This window comes from Vigna angularis, chromosome 2 (genome assembly GCF_016808095.1).
Source record: "Vigna angularis cultivar LongXiaoDou No.4 chromosome 2, ASM1680809v1, whole genome shotgun sequence".
Classification (NCBI taxonomy): domain Eukaryota; kingdom Viridiplantae; phylum Streptophyta; class Magnoliopsida; order Fabales; family Fabaceae; genus Vigna; species Vigna angularis.
Window position 1 is genome coordinate 30,221,840 of NC_068971.1, and position 19,864 is coordinate 30,241,703.

Below are 19,864 nucleotides of genomic sequence, written 5' to 3' on the forward strand. Positions count from 1 at the left end.
CCACAGGAGCAAATGTCTCCTCATAGTCAATCCCATAGGTTTGAGTATAGCCTTTTGTCACCAGTCTCGCTTTATATCTTTCTATTGTTCCATCTGCCTTATGTTTCACTGTGAATAGCCATCTACATCCTACTGCCTTCTTGTCTCTTGGCTTGTCAACAATTTCCCAAGTTGAATTTCTTTCTAATGCATTCATCTCTTCTTTCATGGCTTGAGTCCAATGTTCAAGTTTCATGGCTTCTTGGATTGAGGTAGGAATTTTTGTTGTATCAATGGCAGCAATAAAACTTCTATGCTTATCCGAGAGATTGTTAGTGCAAACATGTTGAGAAATGGGATATTTAGCACATGATCTCCTTTCTTTTCTCAATGCAATGGGCAAGTCATCAGTAATACTTACCTCTTCGATGTTGTCTTCAGGGATTCTCACCTCCGGATTAGACAATTTTTCTTGCTCTAGAGTCGAAGTGGGTTGTTTTCTTCTTTCATATTTTTGACCAAAAAATTTGTCTTCTTCTTCATCCTTATTATGGATCCTGATAGTTTCATTGCTCAGGTCTTGGGCATCCTGCGAAGACTGACATGGTAATGACAAGAAGGAGAGTTCATCCATTTCAAGTGTTTTCTCCCCCTGAAGTGGTGAACTGACATAAAAGGACTGTGTTTCATGAAATGTGACATCCATGCTGATAAAGATGCGACGACTCTGAGGATGATAACATTTGTACCCTTTTTTATTAGAAGGATACCCTATAAAGATACATTTAAGGGCTTTTGGATCTAATTTGCTACGATTAGGGTGATCAGAGTGAACAAAAGCAATACATCCAAAAATTCTACTAGGCAGACTTGATATTAAAGGGGAAGAAGGAACAAAAGACAATAAAGACTCTATAGGACTAATGCCGTTTAAGACACGGGTAGGTAACCTATTGATGAGATATGTGGCAGTTAACACTGCTTCCCCCCAATAATTTTTTGGAACAGACATTTGAAAAAGAAGAGCTCTAATTACTTCAAGGAGATGACGATTCTTTCTCTCTGCAATCTCATTTTGTTGAGGGGTGTTTACACATGTAAGTTCATGAACAATACCATTATGAGAGAAAAAATTGAGGAATTCATGATTAACATATTCAGTACCATTATCAGACCGAATTCTTTTGATATTTCTTCCAAATTGATTTTGGACAAGATGAAAAAATTTAACAAAGATTTGGAAAACTTCAGATTTATTGTTCATAAGGTATGTCCATGTGACACGAGTGCAATCGTCAATAAAGGTAACAAACCATTTTGCTCCAGAAATAGATGCGACAACTGGTCCCCAAACATCAGTGTGAATTAAATCAAAAGGAGAAGTACTCTTTTTATTACTAATAGGATAAGATGCACGATGATGTTTTGATAATTGACAAATATCACAATTAAAAGACTCAACAGACTCATTGGTAAACAAATGGGGAAATAAAGACTTGATAACGTTAAATGAAGGATGTCCAAGCCTTTTATGATGAAGCCATATTTGAGAGTTTGCCCACGTCTCAGATGTAGCTTGTAGACTCAAAATATTTGTTGTGCTTTGGTCATTAGTCTCTAATAGATACAACCCACTTTGCTCCTTAGCAGTTAAAATCGTCTTCCCCGTGGCAAGATCCTGAAAAACACAATGAGTGGAGAAAAATATTACTGAACAATTTAAATCCTTAGTGAGTTTTTGCACAGAGATAAGATTATTGGCTAATTGTGGAACATGTAAAACGCCCTTTAATATAATGGATGATTCCAAAACTATATTCCCAGAGCCACATATAGGTATACCCTGACCATTCGCAACAGTAATAAGTTGTTCTTTACTGCTTTCATCATATGAGTTGAAAGACACACGACAAGGTGTCATATGATCAGTTGCTCCTGAATCAAGAATCCAAATACCTTGAGTCATATTACCAACAGTATTGAGACAAATCTTACCTTTCATGGACAGAGTACATGATCCAGAGGGCTTACTCATTGATTCAACCATTGCTTTCAAGCGGTCGAGTTCTTCCTTATAAGCTTTCATGTCAAGATCTGGTGGTGGAGAAACATTAGATTGATTGGTGGCTTCCTGTTCTGAGGTAGTGTGATTTACCCATTTTTGAGTAGGCCCTTTGTTATTCCTCATACGCTCTAGAACATTACTTTTCCCATGGAGTCTGAAGCATGTTTCTTTGGTATGTCCAGATCTTCTACAAAATGAACAATAATCTCCACGATTTCCTGTTTCAAATGACTTTCCTCCAGTGTAATAATCTCCACGATTTCCTCTTTCAAATGACTTTCCTCCAGTGCTCGTTCCTTTGTGGAATCCCTTTCCGGTTGTCATGGCAGAGCCTGTGTTGGAGATCCCCCCATCAAGCATGACAGCTCTTCGAGTTTCTTCTCCTCTTACCATAAAAAATACTTCTAATAAGGAAGATAATTTTTCTCTTCCTAAGATCTGTACCCTGATTGGGTCATACTCTTGATTTAGGCCATGGAGAAATTTAAAGATTCTTCCTCTTTCCACGACTTCAGCATGTGCGGCAGCATCTGTCTTACACATCTTTATTGTTTGGTATTGATCTAATTCAATCCAAAGACCATTCAAAATTCCATGATATTCTGATACAGAATGTGAGCCCTGTTTTGTATTAAATATCCTGCTTTCAATGTCATAACATGCAGCAAAATCCTTTTTTAATGAAAAAGTATTTTGTAAATCATCCCATATCTCCTTGGCAGAAGAATGAAACATGTAATTTCGACTTATCTCAGGAACCATGGAATGCCACATCCAAGTCATAATTAGTGAATCTTCATTGTCCCACATTAGGAAGTTTGAGTCATCTGGTTCTGGTCCTCCACCATCTATGTGGTCTAGTCTTGAACGACCCTTGAGAATCCTTCGAATGTACTGGCTCCATTGTAAGAAATTCCGCCCATCCAACCGATAGGCACCTATCATATTTGGAAGATCATTAGGACCCAAAGGAATAAATTTTACCTCAGACATCCTTGGGAATGCAATCTGGGGACCCTATCTGCCGACGAAACAGTGGAAAACGGTGCCGGACAGCGGCAAACGGCGCCAGACAGCAGCAAACGGCGCCCGGACAGCGACAAACGGCGCCTGGACAGCGACAAACGGCGCCTGGACAGCGACAAACGGTGCCGGACAGCGGCACAAGGCGTCGGACAGCGGCAAACGGCGCCGGACAGCGGAAAACAGTGCCTGGGCAGTGGAAAACAGTGTGGGCTACACAGAATAATATGGAGCAGTACTTCAAAACTCAAATTTACTCCGATCTGAGCCAAAATGGGTTGTAACCGGCCCTTGTAACGGAATGAGGAGGCTTCGGCGACTCCTTCTGTGACGTCGGCGGCGAGTGGGTCTCGCCGGAACTAGGCGCGTGGGCTACACGCGCCGGCAAGTCTGGTTGTGTGTGGCGGCGCGTGGCGGCGCGTGGCAACGTCTTCTCCGGAGCGATTTGCAATGTTGTGTTTGCTGCAGATAGGCGTCCCTTTCTGTCCTATCAGTGATTCCAATAGTTTCTGCTACAGTTGTAGTGGCTGGCTGGATAGCTGCGGTTGCTGGTGGCTGGTGGCTGGTGGCTGGTAGCTTATCAGTGCAGCGGAAACAGAGCTCCCAAGATCGGGAGCTCTGATACCATCTTGACAAACATGTAGAACTATATTTATTTCAATACATATTATTACAACATACTAATGTATTTATAGGAGTAAAAGTTAGGCACCTCCTTAAGTTAGGCACCTCTAAGTTAGGCACCTCCTATGTTAGGCACCCCTAAGTTAGGCACCTCATACCTAAATAATTATAGAAAAATACTTAGTAAGTTTTTCACTAATTACAACATGAACAATGGTGATAAATAATCATGCAGCTCAGAAGCAACAAAAACAATAGATGTTTGCATGACATGACTAAATTCACCTCCATTAGTTCATTAAAAATACTGAAACTCTTAGACAAGTAAACTGCAATTTCAAGAAACATATGATATCTGATAAACATGACACAGACAGCACTTCTGCCAGGTAAAATATACTGATTTTACATAACAAAAAGACAATAATGCTGAAAGGAAAACTTGGATCTGTACAAGGGACTGTTCCCTTCTTAGGTTCTCTTTAGGTTTTCTAATCTGTAATTACTGCCATGAGCAGCTAGACCTCTTCCTTGGGATTGTATGTCATCTTCATCTCTGAAATATTCTAGTGATATATATATATATATATATATAGATAGATATAGATATATAGATAGATATAGATATAGATATATAGACATATGTAGATATATTTATTCAGTTGTTCACTTCCATTCGATATTGTTATATTCATTTTGTGTTTAATGCTTATTGTTAGATATATTGCATGTTAATTAAGGAAACGAGGTTCCTATGTTAATTATGTTATTTTTACATATTCATTTGTATTTGGGCTTAACCCACATTCTCATTATTATAAATATATTACCCTATATGTATTTTCTACAAAAGAGAGATTAATCCTATAACTAGTTTTACTATATTCAATATGATTTCTAGAACCTAAAGCTTTTGATAGTCAATATTTGAATTTTGAATTCATTAAGAGAGGATTTTCTTGGTTCTTGTCATAAAACACTAGTTCTTATCAAAGATTGAGATCTCTATAATGAATCTTTATTGGCATCTCTCTGCTTATTTTTGCGCTCTTCTCTTATTTTCTTTGTTTATCCTACAAGAGAAATCAAATTCAGAAAAGATCGTACTCTTTCCTTGATAGTAGCGATCAATTGCACTAAGGTCGCCTCCTCCTCTTTCAGGACCTATGCTTGTTACCCTAATTGGAGAATCTTAGATTTTTAGGATTTTTCTCTCTCTTATTCATCTATGGCTAATTGCGCTGCCGCCTCTAAAATCTCTTTTGCCACCAATGTGTATGACCTGACAATCTATACTATGTCAATGTGCATTTGGCCATTGATAAGTTAGATGACACTAATTGTGCGACTTGGGCGTCAAACATTAAACTTTGGCTTAAGAGTCAAGAGTATCTTGATCATCTTACTCAAAGAGTGACTGCTATTGCTCCCGGTGAAGTTTCTTATTGGAAGAAAATTGATGCTCAGTCATACATAGTTCTCAAGGGTATCATTCACTCTTCTTTAAAACAAATCTTTCGTGCCTACAGCGCCTATTCCGAAGTCTGGGAACAAGCAAAATTATTATGCACCAATGATACTTAACATCTTTATGGTGGTTGTCAAGATCTTTTCAATATTGTTACTCTTTGAAGCCTTACTTTATGGCTGATTATTTGGGTAAGATTCATGGTCTTTTCATGAATTTAATGAGTTATTACATCTGACTCTAATCCTGCCCAAGAAATCAAGTAACGGTCATGGTATTGGCTTTACACAGACTTTCTGATAAATATTCCCATGTCTGTGATCAGGTTTTGGGTTCCCCAGTTATTCCCAATTTTACTTATACTTGTTCCACTCTTTTGCGTGTGCCAAGTAAACCCATCAATTATACACATGTTTTTGGCCATGATTCCTCTGCATTGACATCTCAATGTGATGATCGCAGGCCAGGCAAAGGGCGTCACAAGTGTGACCAATGTGGCAAGCTACGCCACAAGATTGAGAAGTGTTATGCATTACATGGTCGTCCTCCTCAATCTACTTTTGTTCTCAAAATTTGCTATGTTCAATGAATTTCTTAAATGGTTGAGGACCATCAGCCCTTTAGTTCCACTACTTTTGTTACATCTTTTCTTGGTCTGACTCAATCTTCCTCTATTGGTCCTTGGGTTCTCGACTTAGGAGCCACATATCACATTTCTGATAACAAATTTTTGTTTTCTTCTTTATCCACTTCAGAAAATTTACTTTCTATTACAATGGCTAATGGGTCTAAGGTTTTAGCTCATGGTGTTAGGACTATAAACCTTTTTCCTTTTTTATCCATTAATAATGTTCTTTACATCCTTAGGTCTCCTTTTAACCTATTATCCATTAGTCATCTAACTCGTTCTCTTGATTGTGTTATTTCTTTTACCAAAAATTCAGTTTGTTTACAAGACCAAAGTTTGAGACAGGTGATTGGCACCAAATGTGAGTCTCATGGTCTTTATCATCTCCATCCTTCTATACATGTTACCACAGTTCTGGAGTCATCCCAGTTTGGCCAAATTTCAAGAGCTTGATCCCAACTTGTTCAAGTTATCTAGTTTAGTCATCGAGTCATGTCAATTAGGGAAGCATAGTCGTAGTTCTTTTCCTCATAATATCTCACAACGTGTTTCGTCCCCTTTTGCCTTAGTTCACTCTGACATTTGGAGACCTAGTCTTGTTAAGTCTAATTTAGGTTTTCAATATTTTGTTAATTTTATTGATGATTATTCCATATCCACTTTGTTATTTTTAATGAAAAATCGCTCTAATTTATTTTATATATTTCAAACTTTTTATAATGAAGTTAAAACTTTGTTTGATGTTTCTATTCAAACTTTGCGAAGTGATAATGGCTGTGAATATCTTTCACATTCTTTTAAACATTTTGTAGCTTCTCATGACATTCTCCATCAAACTTCATGTGCTTATATACCTCAACAATGAGTTACCATAGATTATCTTCACCTATTTATACCTGTCTTTCGTCAATTTCTTTTATGTCCATTTCTAAATCTGTCAGTAATGCCTTAGCCCATCATGGTTGGCGTCAGGCTATGCTAGATGAACTAAGTGGTCTTCAAAATAGTGGAACTTGGAATGTCATCCCATTACTATCTGAGAAACTGTTGTTGGTTGCAGGTGGGTCTTTGCTATCAAAGTTGGTCTTGATGGTACTATTGATCGCCTCAAAGCTCGGCTTATGGCAAAAGATTACACAAAGTTTTGGCTTAGATTATGATGATACTTTTTCTCTAGTGGCAAAGATGGCTTTTTCTCGTTTATCAACTGGATGTCAAAAACGTTTTCCTCAATGAAGATTTGCATGAAGAAATTTATATGGAGTAAGCTCCCGGAGTTGTTGCTCAGGGAGAGTCTTCTAGAATGGTATGTTGTCTTCGCAAATGTTTATATGGCCCCAAAAGAGTCTCTTAGGGCTTGGTTTGGAAAATTTAGCAATATTGTTCAACAATTTGGTATGACTCGGGGTGAGGCAGATCATTTAGTCTTTTACCGTCACTCAAGTGTTGGATGTGTCTATTTGATATTGATGACATTGTTCTTGCAAGCAATGACCACCATGGCATCTCCCAAATGAAACAACACCTTTGCTACCATTTTCAAACCAAAGATCTTGGGAAACTCGAATATTTCTTGGATATTAAGGTAGCACAACCCAACAATGGTATTGTTATATCTCAAAGGAAGTATGCATTGGATATTTTGGAGGAAATTGGGTTGATGGATTCAAAATTTGTTGACACACCCATGGATCCTAATACCAAACTCCTACCAAATCAGGGGGGGCCTATTTCAAATCCTAAGCAATGTAGAAGATTGGTTGGGAAATTAAATTATCTTACAATTACTTGTCCTGACATTTCCTTTGTAGTCAGTGTGGTGAGCCAATTTCTCAAATCCCCATGTGAAGATCATTGGAATGTTGTCATTTGTATGTTAAAGTACATTAAAGGGTCTCCTAGAAAAGGTTTGGTATATGGTTCCAATAATCATACAAAAGTTATTTGTTATTCAGATGTTGATTGAGCAAGATCTTCTTCTGACAGAAGATCTACTTTCGGGTATTGTGTCTCCATTGGTGGTAACTTGATCTCTTGAAAGAGCAAGAAACAAAGTGTTGTGACAAGATCTAGAGGAAAAGTAAAATAGAAAGTTATGGCCTCAGCCACTTGTGAACTTGTTTGACTTAAGCAATTGCTTAGAGAGTTATAATTTGAAGATGTGACTCAAATGACACTTATATGTGACAATTAGGTTGCGCTTCACATTAGTTCTAATCCAGTTTTTCATGAGAGGACCAAACACATTGAAATTGACTGACATTTCATTCGAGAAAAGATTGTATCCGGAGATATCAAGACTGAGTTTGTCAACTCAAATGATCAGTTAGCATATATTTTCATGAAGTCTTTACGAGGACTGAAAATTGATTATATTTATAACAAGTTTGGTACATACGATTTATATGCACTAGCTTGAGGAGAAGTGTTAGATATATTGTGTTTTATGTTAATTAGGGAAACAAAGTCCCTATGTTAATTATGTTATATTTACATATTCATTTGTATTTGGCCATAGCCCACATTCTCATTATTATAAACACATTACCTTATGTGTATTTCTTACATAAGAGAGATTAATCCTATATCTAGTTTTACTATATTCAATACTTATATTTATCTTATTCCTAGTTTTAAGATTTAAAATCTAAGTTCCGGCTAAAAAGTGAGTATTGGACTCTAAAATGAATGAGATATACTGGAATAAATTTCAATATATCAAGTTTATCTAACATCAGATCATAATGCTCAAATGTTTGTTATGTTTGAGGAATCAGCATTAAATAATCATTGTTAGACAACTTATATTTGAGGAATCAAATTAAGAAATTTTAGAATGTGCACCTATATCAGTGGGAAAGAATGTTATATATTGATATTGATTGTTGGAATATGGATGAGGTGAATGATGAAGTCCAATCCCAGCTTTCTATCAACTGAATTTTAAATTTCTTTCGAAACAACTTTCAACTTCAATATTTGAGCCATTGTGAATTTCAATTTACAGAAATGGATTCAAATCAGTTTTTTATTGCATATATAATTGACAAGAGTTAAATTTGTGATAATGATAGATATTTTCCATGTACATGTGGTTCAACAACCCTAACCCTAAGTGGCAACTTCGACTAAATTGGTGCACTTGCCAAAATAAACCATTTTGATTAGTAACTAATTTAAAAGATGAATTTCATGACTATAATACCAATTAGATTACAAAATTTTTCCTGTTAGTTTACACAAGCTCTGACACAGAATTGAAGAGTGTACCTCATCCCCTGCAAATAATAGAAAAATTCTAGTCATAACCTAATAAAAAATGTTGCTTCATAAATACTATCAAACCCACGAGGTCTTAAATCTTCAAACAGAATAAGAAAACTAAAAACACATCATCTGTCAACACTGGATATTTTTTCTTCATTTTCGCAAAGAATTATAAACAAAATTGCTGACTTGTGCAGCTTGGTCATAGGTTTCAAATCTTGGAATCAGCCTCTGGCATACAAGGCTAAGACTGTGCATATCCACCCTCCATAAACCCCACCAAGCCAGAAACTCATGCCCTAAGACACCCTATTGTTACAAAAAAATGTGAAACAACTAAACAACATGCCTTACTGCACAAAAACATCAGTAGATTGGATTGACATTGCATGGAGAAAAGTTCCTACTTGCCAAACACATAGAACACCATATGGATATCACCCAAACTCTAAAATTAATTGAATAAACAAAAAGTCCATAACTACAATTTCAGAGTAAATATATGTTTTATCCCTTCAAAGAATATTCCATAATCCACATTACATTACCTCTAATCCATTATTATAAGAAATATTAAACTTGGCACTTCAAAGATAATGCCATCAGTTTCAATTAGATATTATAATGAATGGACGTTAAAGGACTAATTTTAAGTATTTAAAAAGGTAAGAATAACATGACGACATGTGTTACTACCTCTAGATGTTGGCAACACAATTTTTTCAATAATCTCTGCTATCGGTTGAATTCCATGTAGTTCCCACAAAGAGAAAGACAAGACGACACAAAATTCATCCAAAAATGTATTTTAAAGAATATGATGCTAGTCTTGCTTTTTACAATATTTTGAAGGCGTAAAAATACACGTTTACACCAAAATTTATATTTTTTAGTTATTTTCATATTTTTTATGATTATATATTATAACATAAAATTTCATACGTATAAGTGTCAATCTCAATTTGATCCCTACAAGTAAAAGTTTAATAAATTAGTCCTCATGTATTATCTCTACCACTGTTATTTAATTGCATAAGGATCAAATTAAGAATGTAACATACATTTAGAGAGACCAGGTTAAGGACGCACAAAACATGTATAACCTATAGGAGTCAAATGAAGAATATGTAAGAAAGTTAATAGTCCATGTATGAAGGAAGGGACCAAACCAGTAAAACTTACATTACAAATACCAATTTAATAAGTGTTAAACTATAGGATCAAATTGAAAATCTGCTCACATGTGTAAGAATATTATGTATGCACACACATTAGTCAGGACCGGACCAAAATTAACCCAAACTTCCTTTCAAACTCTCAGAATTTCAATGCAGACAAACACAATGAACCGGAGATTAAACCTCACAATCTCCGAATTCATAATTTTCCCCCAAAGAATGTTTGGAAATGGAACAAAAAAAAGGGACACCCCCATAGTTTCTTTCACATTCCGACACATTAAGAGCAACGAAACACATTGAAAGTGTTACAGTCTCACCGAGGACAACGTTGACGCCGAGTTTGTACCTCCGTATTAGCCAGGAAACCCCTTCCACCTGGTGCGGCTTGAGAGTCGCCCTGAGCCCGAGCTCTTCCTCACACGGCGGCACGTCGCCGGCGCGTGCCTCATCGTCTAGTATGATTTTGGCAACGACTTGAAGTTTCTGTTCATAGCTAAGATTCATGGCGTCGATGTGCGTCGAGTCGGTTGTTTGGGAAGCTTTTGAAGCAAAGAAAGAACGAAACGGCTACTCGGTTGTTTTGAAAATATGCGGGTGCTAAACACAATTTTAACATCACTTGCAAAAACATATTTCTGCATTAAATTAGATTATAAGGTAATAGCGAATTGACGTTTACATGTTAATAATAATGGTGCAAGTCACATTTATCCCTAACATCAATTCAAAATATACAAGTGACTACAATTTTTATTTATCAATATAAAAAGATGTATTATCGACTAAAAATAATAATATTAAATTAGATTTAAAAGTTATTTTTTTAACTTTAATTTTTTTAATTTTTTATTAATTTTAATTTCTTGATAATATATCAAAATTAAATAAAATAATAAATATATATATATATATTAAAAATGTATTAAATTTAAAATTAATATACATATTGACATATAAAATAGAAAAAGTTAAATTTTAACTGGATAAAATAAATTATAAAGAATAAAGAATGAAAAAAAAAACAGTTTTAATAGTTATTTCAAAGAGATAAATCAATAAAAGAACAAATAAAACGGTATGTTTGATCATCGTATTTGACAATATTTTAATATCATCTACGCGTAATTCTGTGATTGATCCAAAATTACTCCACAATCAATAATTATTATTATAAAAGGCATCCTGAACCAATCACAAAATAATATGTAGATAATGTTAAAAAATTATAAAAAAATATTGTCAAAGTATCATTATCCTTGTCAAAACGGTAGTTTTAGTTGTGATTCTATACATTCTTGATACTATATGGTTCATTGTAAATACGGTTTGTTTATGAAGTAAGAGTATTTCTTATAATAGATTTAGTAATAGGATTTGTACCGAACTACAACCAATAAATCACCATGACGACAAAGTTTTTGAGCCATGACTAACTCAATATTAGATTGATAGTATCAAATCATATTAACCTTAAAATCCACTAACTTAATATTAAAGCACGATTATTAACTTTTAAATCATAATTAGAATAATTTTAATTAAAAGTTTACTATAAAATTTATAAAAAAAGATTTAAGTTAAGAAGATAAATTATACATTAAAGTTTATTTTATTTTGATATTAAAGTAGTTTTTGTATGTACTATTTAAGCAGTTTAGACGTATGGAAAACTTCTCGCCAAGCCAAACTTAGACTTCGGAAACACTTTGAGGACTGAACCGTTGACCTTGATCTTGTATCTGAAAAAGTTTTACACAAGAGTCAACATGGTTGGATCTTAATGCAATTTTAGCATGAAATCCAATTCTTCGTATATCTTGTAAAAGGGGAGAGAGATTTTGTTGGAATAAACTTAAAATTTAGAAAGGATTTATTTGTAATTTCTCGGAGTCTTTATTTTACTTAGGTGTAGTATTTTTGGGTTCTATTTCTTTTGCCGCACGCGTCTGTTTCCATTTTTGTGTTGCTTATATTGTGTCCGATTGTGGAGTTTGGGCTGTTTCTTGTTTCAGTTGTTCAGTTTATATTTTGTAAAGTTCTGTTACCCCTGCCGCTATTTAAAATAGTTTGCGGCACTCAATTTATAATACACTGAATTATCAGAAATATTTTTTTGGTGTGTGTTGCTGGGTTTGTTTATTTAACAGATTTTACGAAATTGATAGAAAAAGAAAAGGAAGTCCACTTAGTAAATTTCTCTGTATTGATATTCAGACAATATTTTGCTAGACGAAACTTTATTTGGAATTTCAATTTCAATTCTAAACCACTGAAAAAAGAGCAGAATGGTCCATTCCCTCTTAGAATGAGAAGGGAAATTGATGGTTAAAATTAGAGGCTGCGCAGGAGAATGCCTTCAAAAGTAATTCCTGGACCAAATGCCAGTCCCAAGCCCCATTCTTCAGCACCATCTTTCAGAAACTCCCTCATGTACTCCATCACATAGAATATAGTGTTGCTGCTAACATTGCCATAGTCCATCAGTGCCTTCCTACTGCACTCTAACTTGTCACTGCTCAACTTCAGGGTACTCTCAAGCTTGTTCAGAATTGCAGGCCCTCCAGGGTGAACTGCCCAGAACAAATCATTGAACTCCTTCACACTGCTTTTGGCCATCAGCTTTCTGCAGAACTCTTCTATGTTGTCTTCAATTTTCTGAGGGAGATCTCTTCCAAGTTTGAAGTTTATGCCTTCTTCAGAGAGTCTCCCATCAATCACACTGTGTGTCTCAGGCAGAAACTTTTGGACTGCATAGCTCAATTCCATGAAGGGAGACTCTTGACCCACCACAGGGTTGGCTCCAACTATGACAGCTGCAGCTCCATCACCAAAAAGTGCAGCCCCCACAAGATCATAAGGCCTGGCCTTGTTGGGGGGTCTAAACCCAAGAATGGTGGTCTCAGAGGTAGTGACCAGAACCCTGCTACCAGGGTTGTTCTCTGCAATGTCCTTGGCCACTCTCAGGCCTGTGACACCACCATAGCAACCTAGAAAGTACAGCATTACACGGCCAACGTCACTCCTGAGACCAAGCTCATTTGCCAAGTAAAGGTCACCACCTGGTAGCCTTATTTCACTCGAGGAAACATACACAATGTGGGTGATGTCTTGAGCAGGCCTTCCCCATTCCTTGATGCAGCAAAGGCTGGCCTTGGTAGCCATCTCTACCACTGCAGGGTTCGCTATTTCAAGCTTCTGCTTTATGGTTGGGGAACCCTCTGTCGCCAACTCTGGATACTTGTCAAGGATCTCCTTTGACATCACTGTGTACCTTGTCTTCACAGTGGTGTTTTTACCTGCAAAATGGAAAATCAAGGAACAAAAGATAACAGCTTAGCTTACTAATATTTTCGATAGTTCAGTATGCATATTTCCAGATCCACAATTGTGGTCACTAAGATTCTATTAACATGTCTCTAAGATTTCTAAGATTTCTGAGTCATTTATCTATTTGACGATTAAGAGATATCTAGTTGCGACAAAGTCTATTAATTTACTTCGAACAAATAAGTTTTTATCCTGTTTTTCTTAGTATTTTCAGCCATGATCATATAAAGCAATAACTGTTTTGCATGTGTCAAAAACTTTTCTTTCTTGATTCTTGGTTTCTAAGGATTGTTTCTAGAAGTTCCTTACCAGAGAAACAATGGTTGGAAATTTCTAGAACAGTAAGAGTTTTCTAAGATTTGCAGTAATATTAAACTTAATTCAACTCTATAAAACTCACTTCTAAATTGAAGTTTGTACTTTTGTATGAATTGATTTTATCAACTTTCAACACAACTGGTTTAAAACAGTCACAAAAGAGAAAGGAAATAAGTAATATTGCACTTACAGAGACGTTCCAATTTCTCCTTAATATAAGCATCTACGCACTTAGTGTCACGGATATAGCCCTCAACCAAACACTCCTGAGGGATGATTTGGCTAGGGAAAGCCTTGCCTATGGCAAGTATGGTGGCCTTCCCTGGTGTAGGCACACGCCTAGTATTAGTAGTGAGTGCAGCATGCTGCGTGGAGCTACCGTTGGAATCACCTTGTGGCATTTTTTCTGAGGTTTAAGCAAATGATGTTACTTACTACTGTAGAGACAATGAAGACTCACACCACACAGAGAATTCACAAGCTATCTGGTTATAAATGAAGCATGGCATGCGAAGGAAACGAGGTTGGTGTGAAGCAAGTCCAGCATGTTGTGAGAAATTGTTACCTTAGTGAAGTTTGGTGGCATTTTGATGTTCATGGTTTAGATGTGTGAGGGGTTTCACAGCTCAACAATCTTTTACTTTCTCAGTTTAGCACCGAATTCATTTCTAATTTTGCAACACTTATTCGTCACTGTCAAGTGTCACACAATATAACATAGCATATATTACACTAAGGTTGGTTTGAGAGGGAATGTGTACAATAATTTTTATTTATAATAGAAATTATTTTAAATATTAATAATTTTTAGTTTATAAAATAATATGTATTGATTCATTATTTTTATCTTTAAAATTTGTTACTATTTAATGATTTTCTTACAGTGATACTTTCTAACATTAAAAACGTTTTTACCTCTTAAAAATAAAGGTTAAAAAATATTTTCAAATCTTCTTCATTTTTATAATATCGTGATAATACTTATATAATTTTATATGATAACACGTTAAGTTATTTTTTTATAATGAAGCTATTGGATAATTTTTACTTTTATTATATATTTCTTATGTAATCTGAATAAGTTAGATTCGTGAAGTTTAAAACTAGGGAATTGATTACTCAAATTTAGGTACTTTCTTTTGTTACCTCCTTAAATTTCTTTTTTTCATTCTCATAAATTTGGATTGTGTAATTCTTTTAATGGCTTACATTTAAGGGGTCTGAGCCAATGATTTGATTTGTTTGTGACAAGAAAAGGAATTTTTTTTTTTTTACCAAAGTCATTTTCTTATTGGCTATTCAGATGAAATTTTATTTTGGTTAAAGTAATTAACTTTGTTAGTAGAAAAAAACTTGGGACGTTGGATTTATTAAACGAGAGTTCTCTTACAAATATATTTTAAAGGGGATATGATGAAAGTATTTTTAACTATAAGGAGACTTCGTTAAAATTTTAATAAAATTACTTTAGGTTTTGGATTAATCAATAAAAAAGAACAACCGATTAAAATTTATTTATTTTACTTAGGGCATAAGTGATCTATATTAGGCTAAATCTAATTTAATTTAACATTCAACTAAATCTAATTAATCTAATTTAATTTAACATTCAACTCAATATATAAGAACCTACAAAATAGAGTATTAAAGTTTATAGGTGTATTAAAATAATGAGATCGAATACTTTATTATGAAATAATTTTATAATATAAATATAAATTTTTAAACTCGTCTCATTACTTAAATCACACTCTACCTCTCTAGAACTATTTCTATTTGTTTCCTCTCACTTCTCTTTAAGTGTTTTTAGAAGTTCCTTGCGGTGAAAGCAACTGTCGGGGAGTATTTTAGAATGAATGCAGGGAGCTCAACATTGGGGGTTATCCTAACACTCTAATGGTCTTTCATTATCAAAGAGAGAAGATTGATACATGTACGTAGGAGGTCCTAGTCTAAGCGTTACTTAGAGGCCTATGACACGGTAACCGACTAAGCTTGTGTGGGTGGTAGAGTGCAACCCATTGACAATGACTTTGCAAAGCAATAGAGGCCACCATAAGTGCACAACCTGTCATAGCTCGGTATTCATTTTAAGTTCGGACAGTCGGTTTAGGTCTTTGGATATTGAGATGGTTGGGTTGATATCTTTATGTATGATTCTTGTATGATATATTATAAATTATCTTTGACTTGTTTCGTAATCTAGCTTACCCTTTCTTGTTGTTTTTGTTTGTTATTATGTTTCTTTAGTTTGGTTTGACGATGATCATCCGGTGGGTGTGAGCAGAAGGTGATGAGATCTTTGTTGAGCAGACAATAGATGGTGGAGTGGTTGACGTGTAGCCTCCTTAAACTGTGATCTTGTGTATTTTTGTTAGTACTAGTTTGTATATAAAGTGGCTTTTATAGTTATTTTGGGATGACTATAAATCTTACTTTATTTTTCCTACTTATCGTAATTGTTCTTGTAAATATTGGACTTGTAATGACTCTTTTATATAGCACTATATTTTTGTGATAACTGTTTTATATAGCATCATCTGCTCCCGTATAACATTACACATTATACGATCATCGCATTCACATTCACAAACATAAATATGTATGGGGTAAGCTATCAATAAAACAATCATAATAATAAGATATAAACACATTGAATATATCAACCATAACAACCACCTCACACCCAATAGTAATAATAGTAGGATCCCTAAACATCTAACACAACAATCAATCATGATAAATTACTAAATCCTCGAAACTCGATCATTCATCATCACATATCTAGATCGTAGCCTATCTATTCACCAGTAGCTATATTGTTTACACCACATAATCTCATTACTATCAATATAGCATTCCTTGGAGCATCATCATCATTACGATCATCCACACATGTACCTCCATCATGACACACCCTATCATGATCACCATCATCATGACTATCCCAGTCATGAACAACCATGAGCATCTCCAAACCATAAACACCGGTGGAAAGAGTCAACCCATTCTTATACCTTAGCTCAACGACTGTAGATTCCTCATACAACTCATCTGCAGATTCTCCATACAGATACATTTGAGTAGTTCCGCAATCTAACAAGGAACATGTAATCATGTCGCACAAGGACAAGGAAGACACCTTCACTCCCACACAAGGAAAGCTTGATACCCAAATAACCCTTCCAGTGCACACAAGGCAAATGGAAGTAGACTTTATCATTCACTTTCATGCTCATCAATGACATACTCGGGTACATCCCAACACTTATTCATACTCCAATTCACAATCACAAGTCAAAATTGACCCTAAACATGCCTATTACTCTTATTCCTTGAGTACCAACGCATTCCACTGCTTCCTGGGCTTGAACCACGCCCATTCTTCATCAAATTCGTCATTTTTCATCAAAATACGTTGTCATAATCGATTATCACTTTTGATAATCAATTATCTCAGTGAAAATCACCCAGAAACATCACGCAAGAAGGGATAATCGATTATCATAAGTGATAGTTGATTATTCCCGCAACTAGACTTAATATCGATGCACAATAATCGATTATCATTAGTGATAATCAATTATCTGCGAAATGAAACATATCTTGAACATAATTCAAGTCTGCAAACATAGATGCAACAACCCTAAATCGGGAGAGAATTCCCCCAAAACATCATTCATGCATTCAAGCATCACATACTCTTGTAAACATACTCAAATACATACATCACAACACTTGAATAACCCAAACAACACAATTATAATGCATATAATTATTATTGTACCCTTAAACATACATTTGCATGGAAAACCCCCAAGCCTCATAACTTTATTCTCCCTTAGCATCAAACTCTCTGTTGGAATAACCCAACAACCATACATACATTCATAGCGAAAACCCAACACAAATATTACATAAATCCTATGCCTATGCATACATAAACCATTGCCCAACAAGAGCAACATAGAACCATAATCATAAGCATATAACATATATCAACAAGGATTATTAATCAAAATAACCAAGAACATATATAACATACAATAATTAACAAACAAAGGTAAGTTTCCTATATATTGGTTAATCATAGAGTTTTGTCTACACTCTAAAACACCATCAATCTCTAAGGTCTCTGTAGTTCTTCATCTTCTCTCACAAAGCCGCCTTTCTCTCCTCCTCTCCCTCTCTCTCTCTTTCGTTCTAGATAGGTTAGAATGTGCAATCCTAGTTTCCCTTTCTCCTTTTTATCATTTCTTATTCTATTTTTATTTTTTTAATTAAAATAATATCAATAACCACTAAATCTTTTAATTTCAGATTTATTTTCCTTTCCTTTACTTTCCACACTTCCATAACTTAATTTTTGCACTAATTAATGAAGCTAAAATGACCTTTTTGCCCTTGGGCCTAAAATATAAATTAAAACCCAAAAGTTTACTTTAACTCTCTTTCTCTCTAGAATTTGGCCCACACCTATTCAATCCTAAATCACCCTTCCACCCTCAATCCAACACATCATATTAAGTATTGGGTTTCTCTTTTCTTTTCTTTTTTTCTCTCTCTCACTTAAAGCATGCAAAAATTCACATCTACACATACACATTAAATAAAACCACCAAGAAATATATCCTCATAAGGATTTGAACTCAAGCCCCCTTACTTACAACCTCATGTCTCTACCACCAAGCTACAAGCTCTTTATTGATATTTACACACATATAAATTATACCAAACACACCACATATATATATAAAACAATAAATAAATAAAACTATAAATCAACTTATCCACCAACAAATTTAACATCAATCCACACAAAACTAATTTATTTTATTCCATGATATACCTTATGTATTATTTTTCTTCGTGTTTTACAAGTTTCACCGTTGCTTCGGCTCGTTGCTAAGTATAGTGCCTGGTGTAAAATTCATCAAAGTTTTTACTTGTAAGTCCTTGAGGAACACAAGAAACAGGTCTTGATGCGACGTCATGATGACTTAAACTGGTCGATTTTGATGAACAAGTGTTATGGTAGGGTACGGTAGATGAACCACTGGTTTGTAATAATTAATGAGGTGTACCGTGTTTGAGTAATTTTTGTGTGTTTAAAATTGAGATGAATATTTGACATTTGTGAGTTCTTTTATTTTGGATTATGTTTGATTATCAGTCAGTTCACCCTTGCATGTTTGTTTGTGTGTGTACGATGATCCTATAACTTGTGTCGTTATACGGGGATGATAATGCAGATAATTCAAATGCAGTATAGCGTGACAAATTGATTGAGAGTTGGCAAATTTTACGGTTTTGTTTTGAGCGAACTATTTTATTTGGAGTTTTATTTTGTAATAAATTAGAATTATGACTTATTTTGGGTTAATTGTAAAGGCTTATTGATTTTGGACTTCCGTAATAGTATTTTGTTTAAAAATTTAAATTTTTATTCATAATCGTGACATCCCAAAATAAGGTGTTACACTCACACCTTAGACTTATGTCAAAGGGAAAACTTAAGTGGTAGGGCAATGTCCATCTCCGTCATGCTTATCACCTTGAGGCAACCACCACCAAACTCATTATATTTAGGCTCGCCTAGGTTCATCACTACCAAATAAAGAGTTACATTGAGGAGAGTGAGACTCTAATATTATTAGTTACTTCTTATCGAGATAATTCCATTATTTTATAAAATATAGGGCCGAAATTGATACATATTTTAAAGTAGGAACAAAATACAATTTTAGTCAATAATTTAAAAACAAAAACATATTTAATCATTTTCTATTTGTTGTCATTATATCTAACACGCTTCTCATAATTTCAAAACTTAATTTATATATATTTAATTTTTCTTCTATTCTATTATTTGTTAAAGTTGTTCACACTAAAATATAATACTTACAAATATTAAAATTTTAAATTATAACAATTGAAAATCGTCACAAATATATAATACTAAACTTAAAACCATAATTTGTCTA

The 19,864-nt window shown here is 34.6% G+C and overlaps 2 protein-coding genes across 5 annotated transcripts in view; both read right to left on the minus strand.

Moving 5' to 3' along the window:
- Positions 1-10,842, minus strand: part of LOC108329477 (probable helicase CHR10) — a 38,856-nt gene extending 28,014 nt beyond the window's left edge. For 2 of the 4 annotated variants that reach the window (XM_052872626.1, XM_052872625.1), the window contains exon 1: positions 10,553-10,842. Coding sequence is in view for 2 of the 4 variants with exons in the window: in XM_052872624.1 (XP_052728584.1) it covers positions 3,029-3,037 (9 nt within the window). In the remaining 2 variants the exon portion in view is untranslated. Of the gene's footprint in view, positions 1-3,028; positions 4,083-10,552 lie in introns of those variants that run through there. The other 2 variants (XM_052872624.1, XM_017563696.2) reach the window with 1 other exon arrangement.
- Positions 10,843-12,566: 1,724 nt separating this feature from the next.
- Positions 12,567-14,324, minus strand: LOC108328859 (type III polyketide synthase A). Its single transcript, XM_017562746.2, has 2 exons — positions 14,071-14,324; positions 12,567-13,531 (listed from the first exon to the last, which is right to left on the minus strand). Exons 1-2 carry the CDS (start codon positions 14,279-14,281, stop codon positions 12,567-12,569), a joined length of 1,176 nt encoding a protein of 391 aa, XP_017418235.1. The 5' UTR covers positions 14,282-14,324.
- Between the last annotated feature and the right edge of the window lie 5,540 nt (positions 14,325-19,864).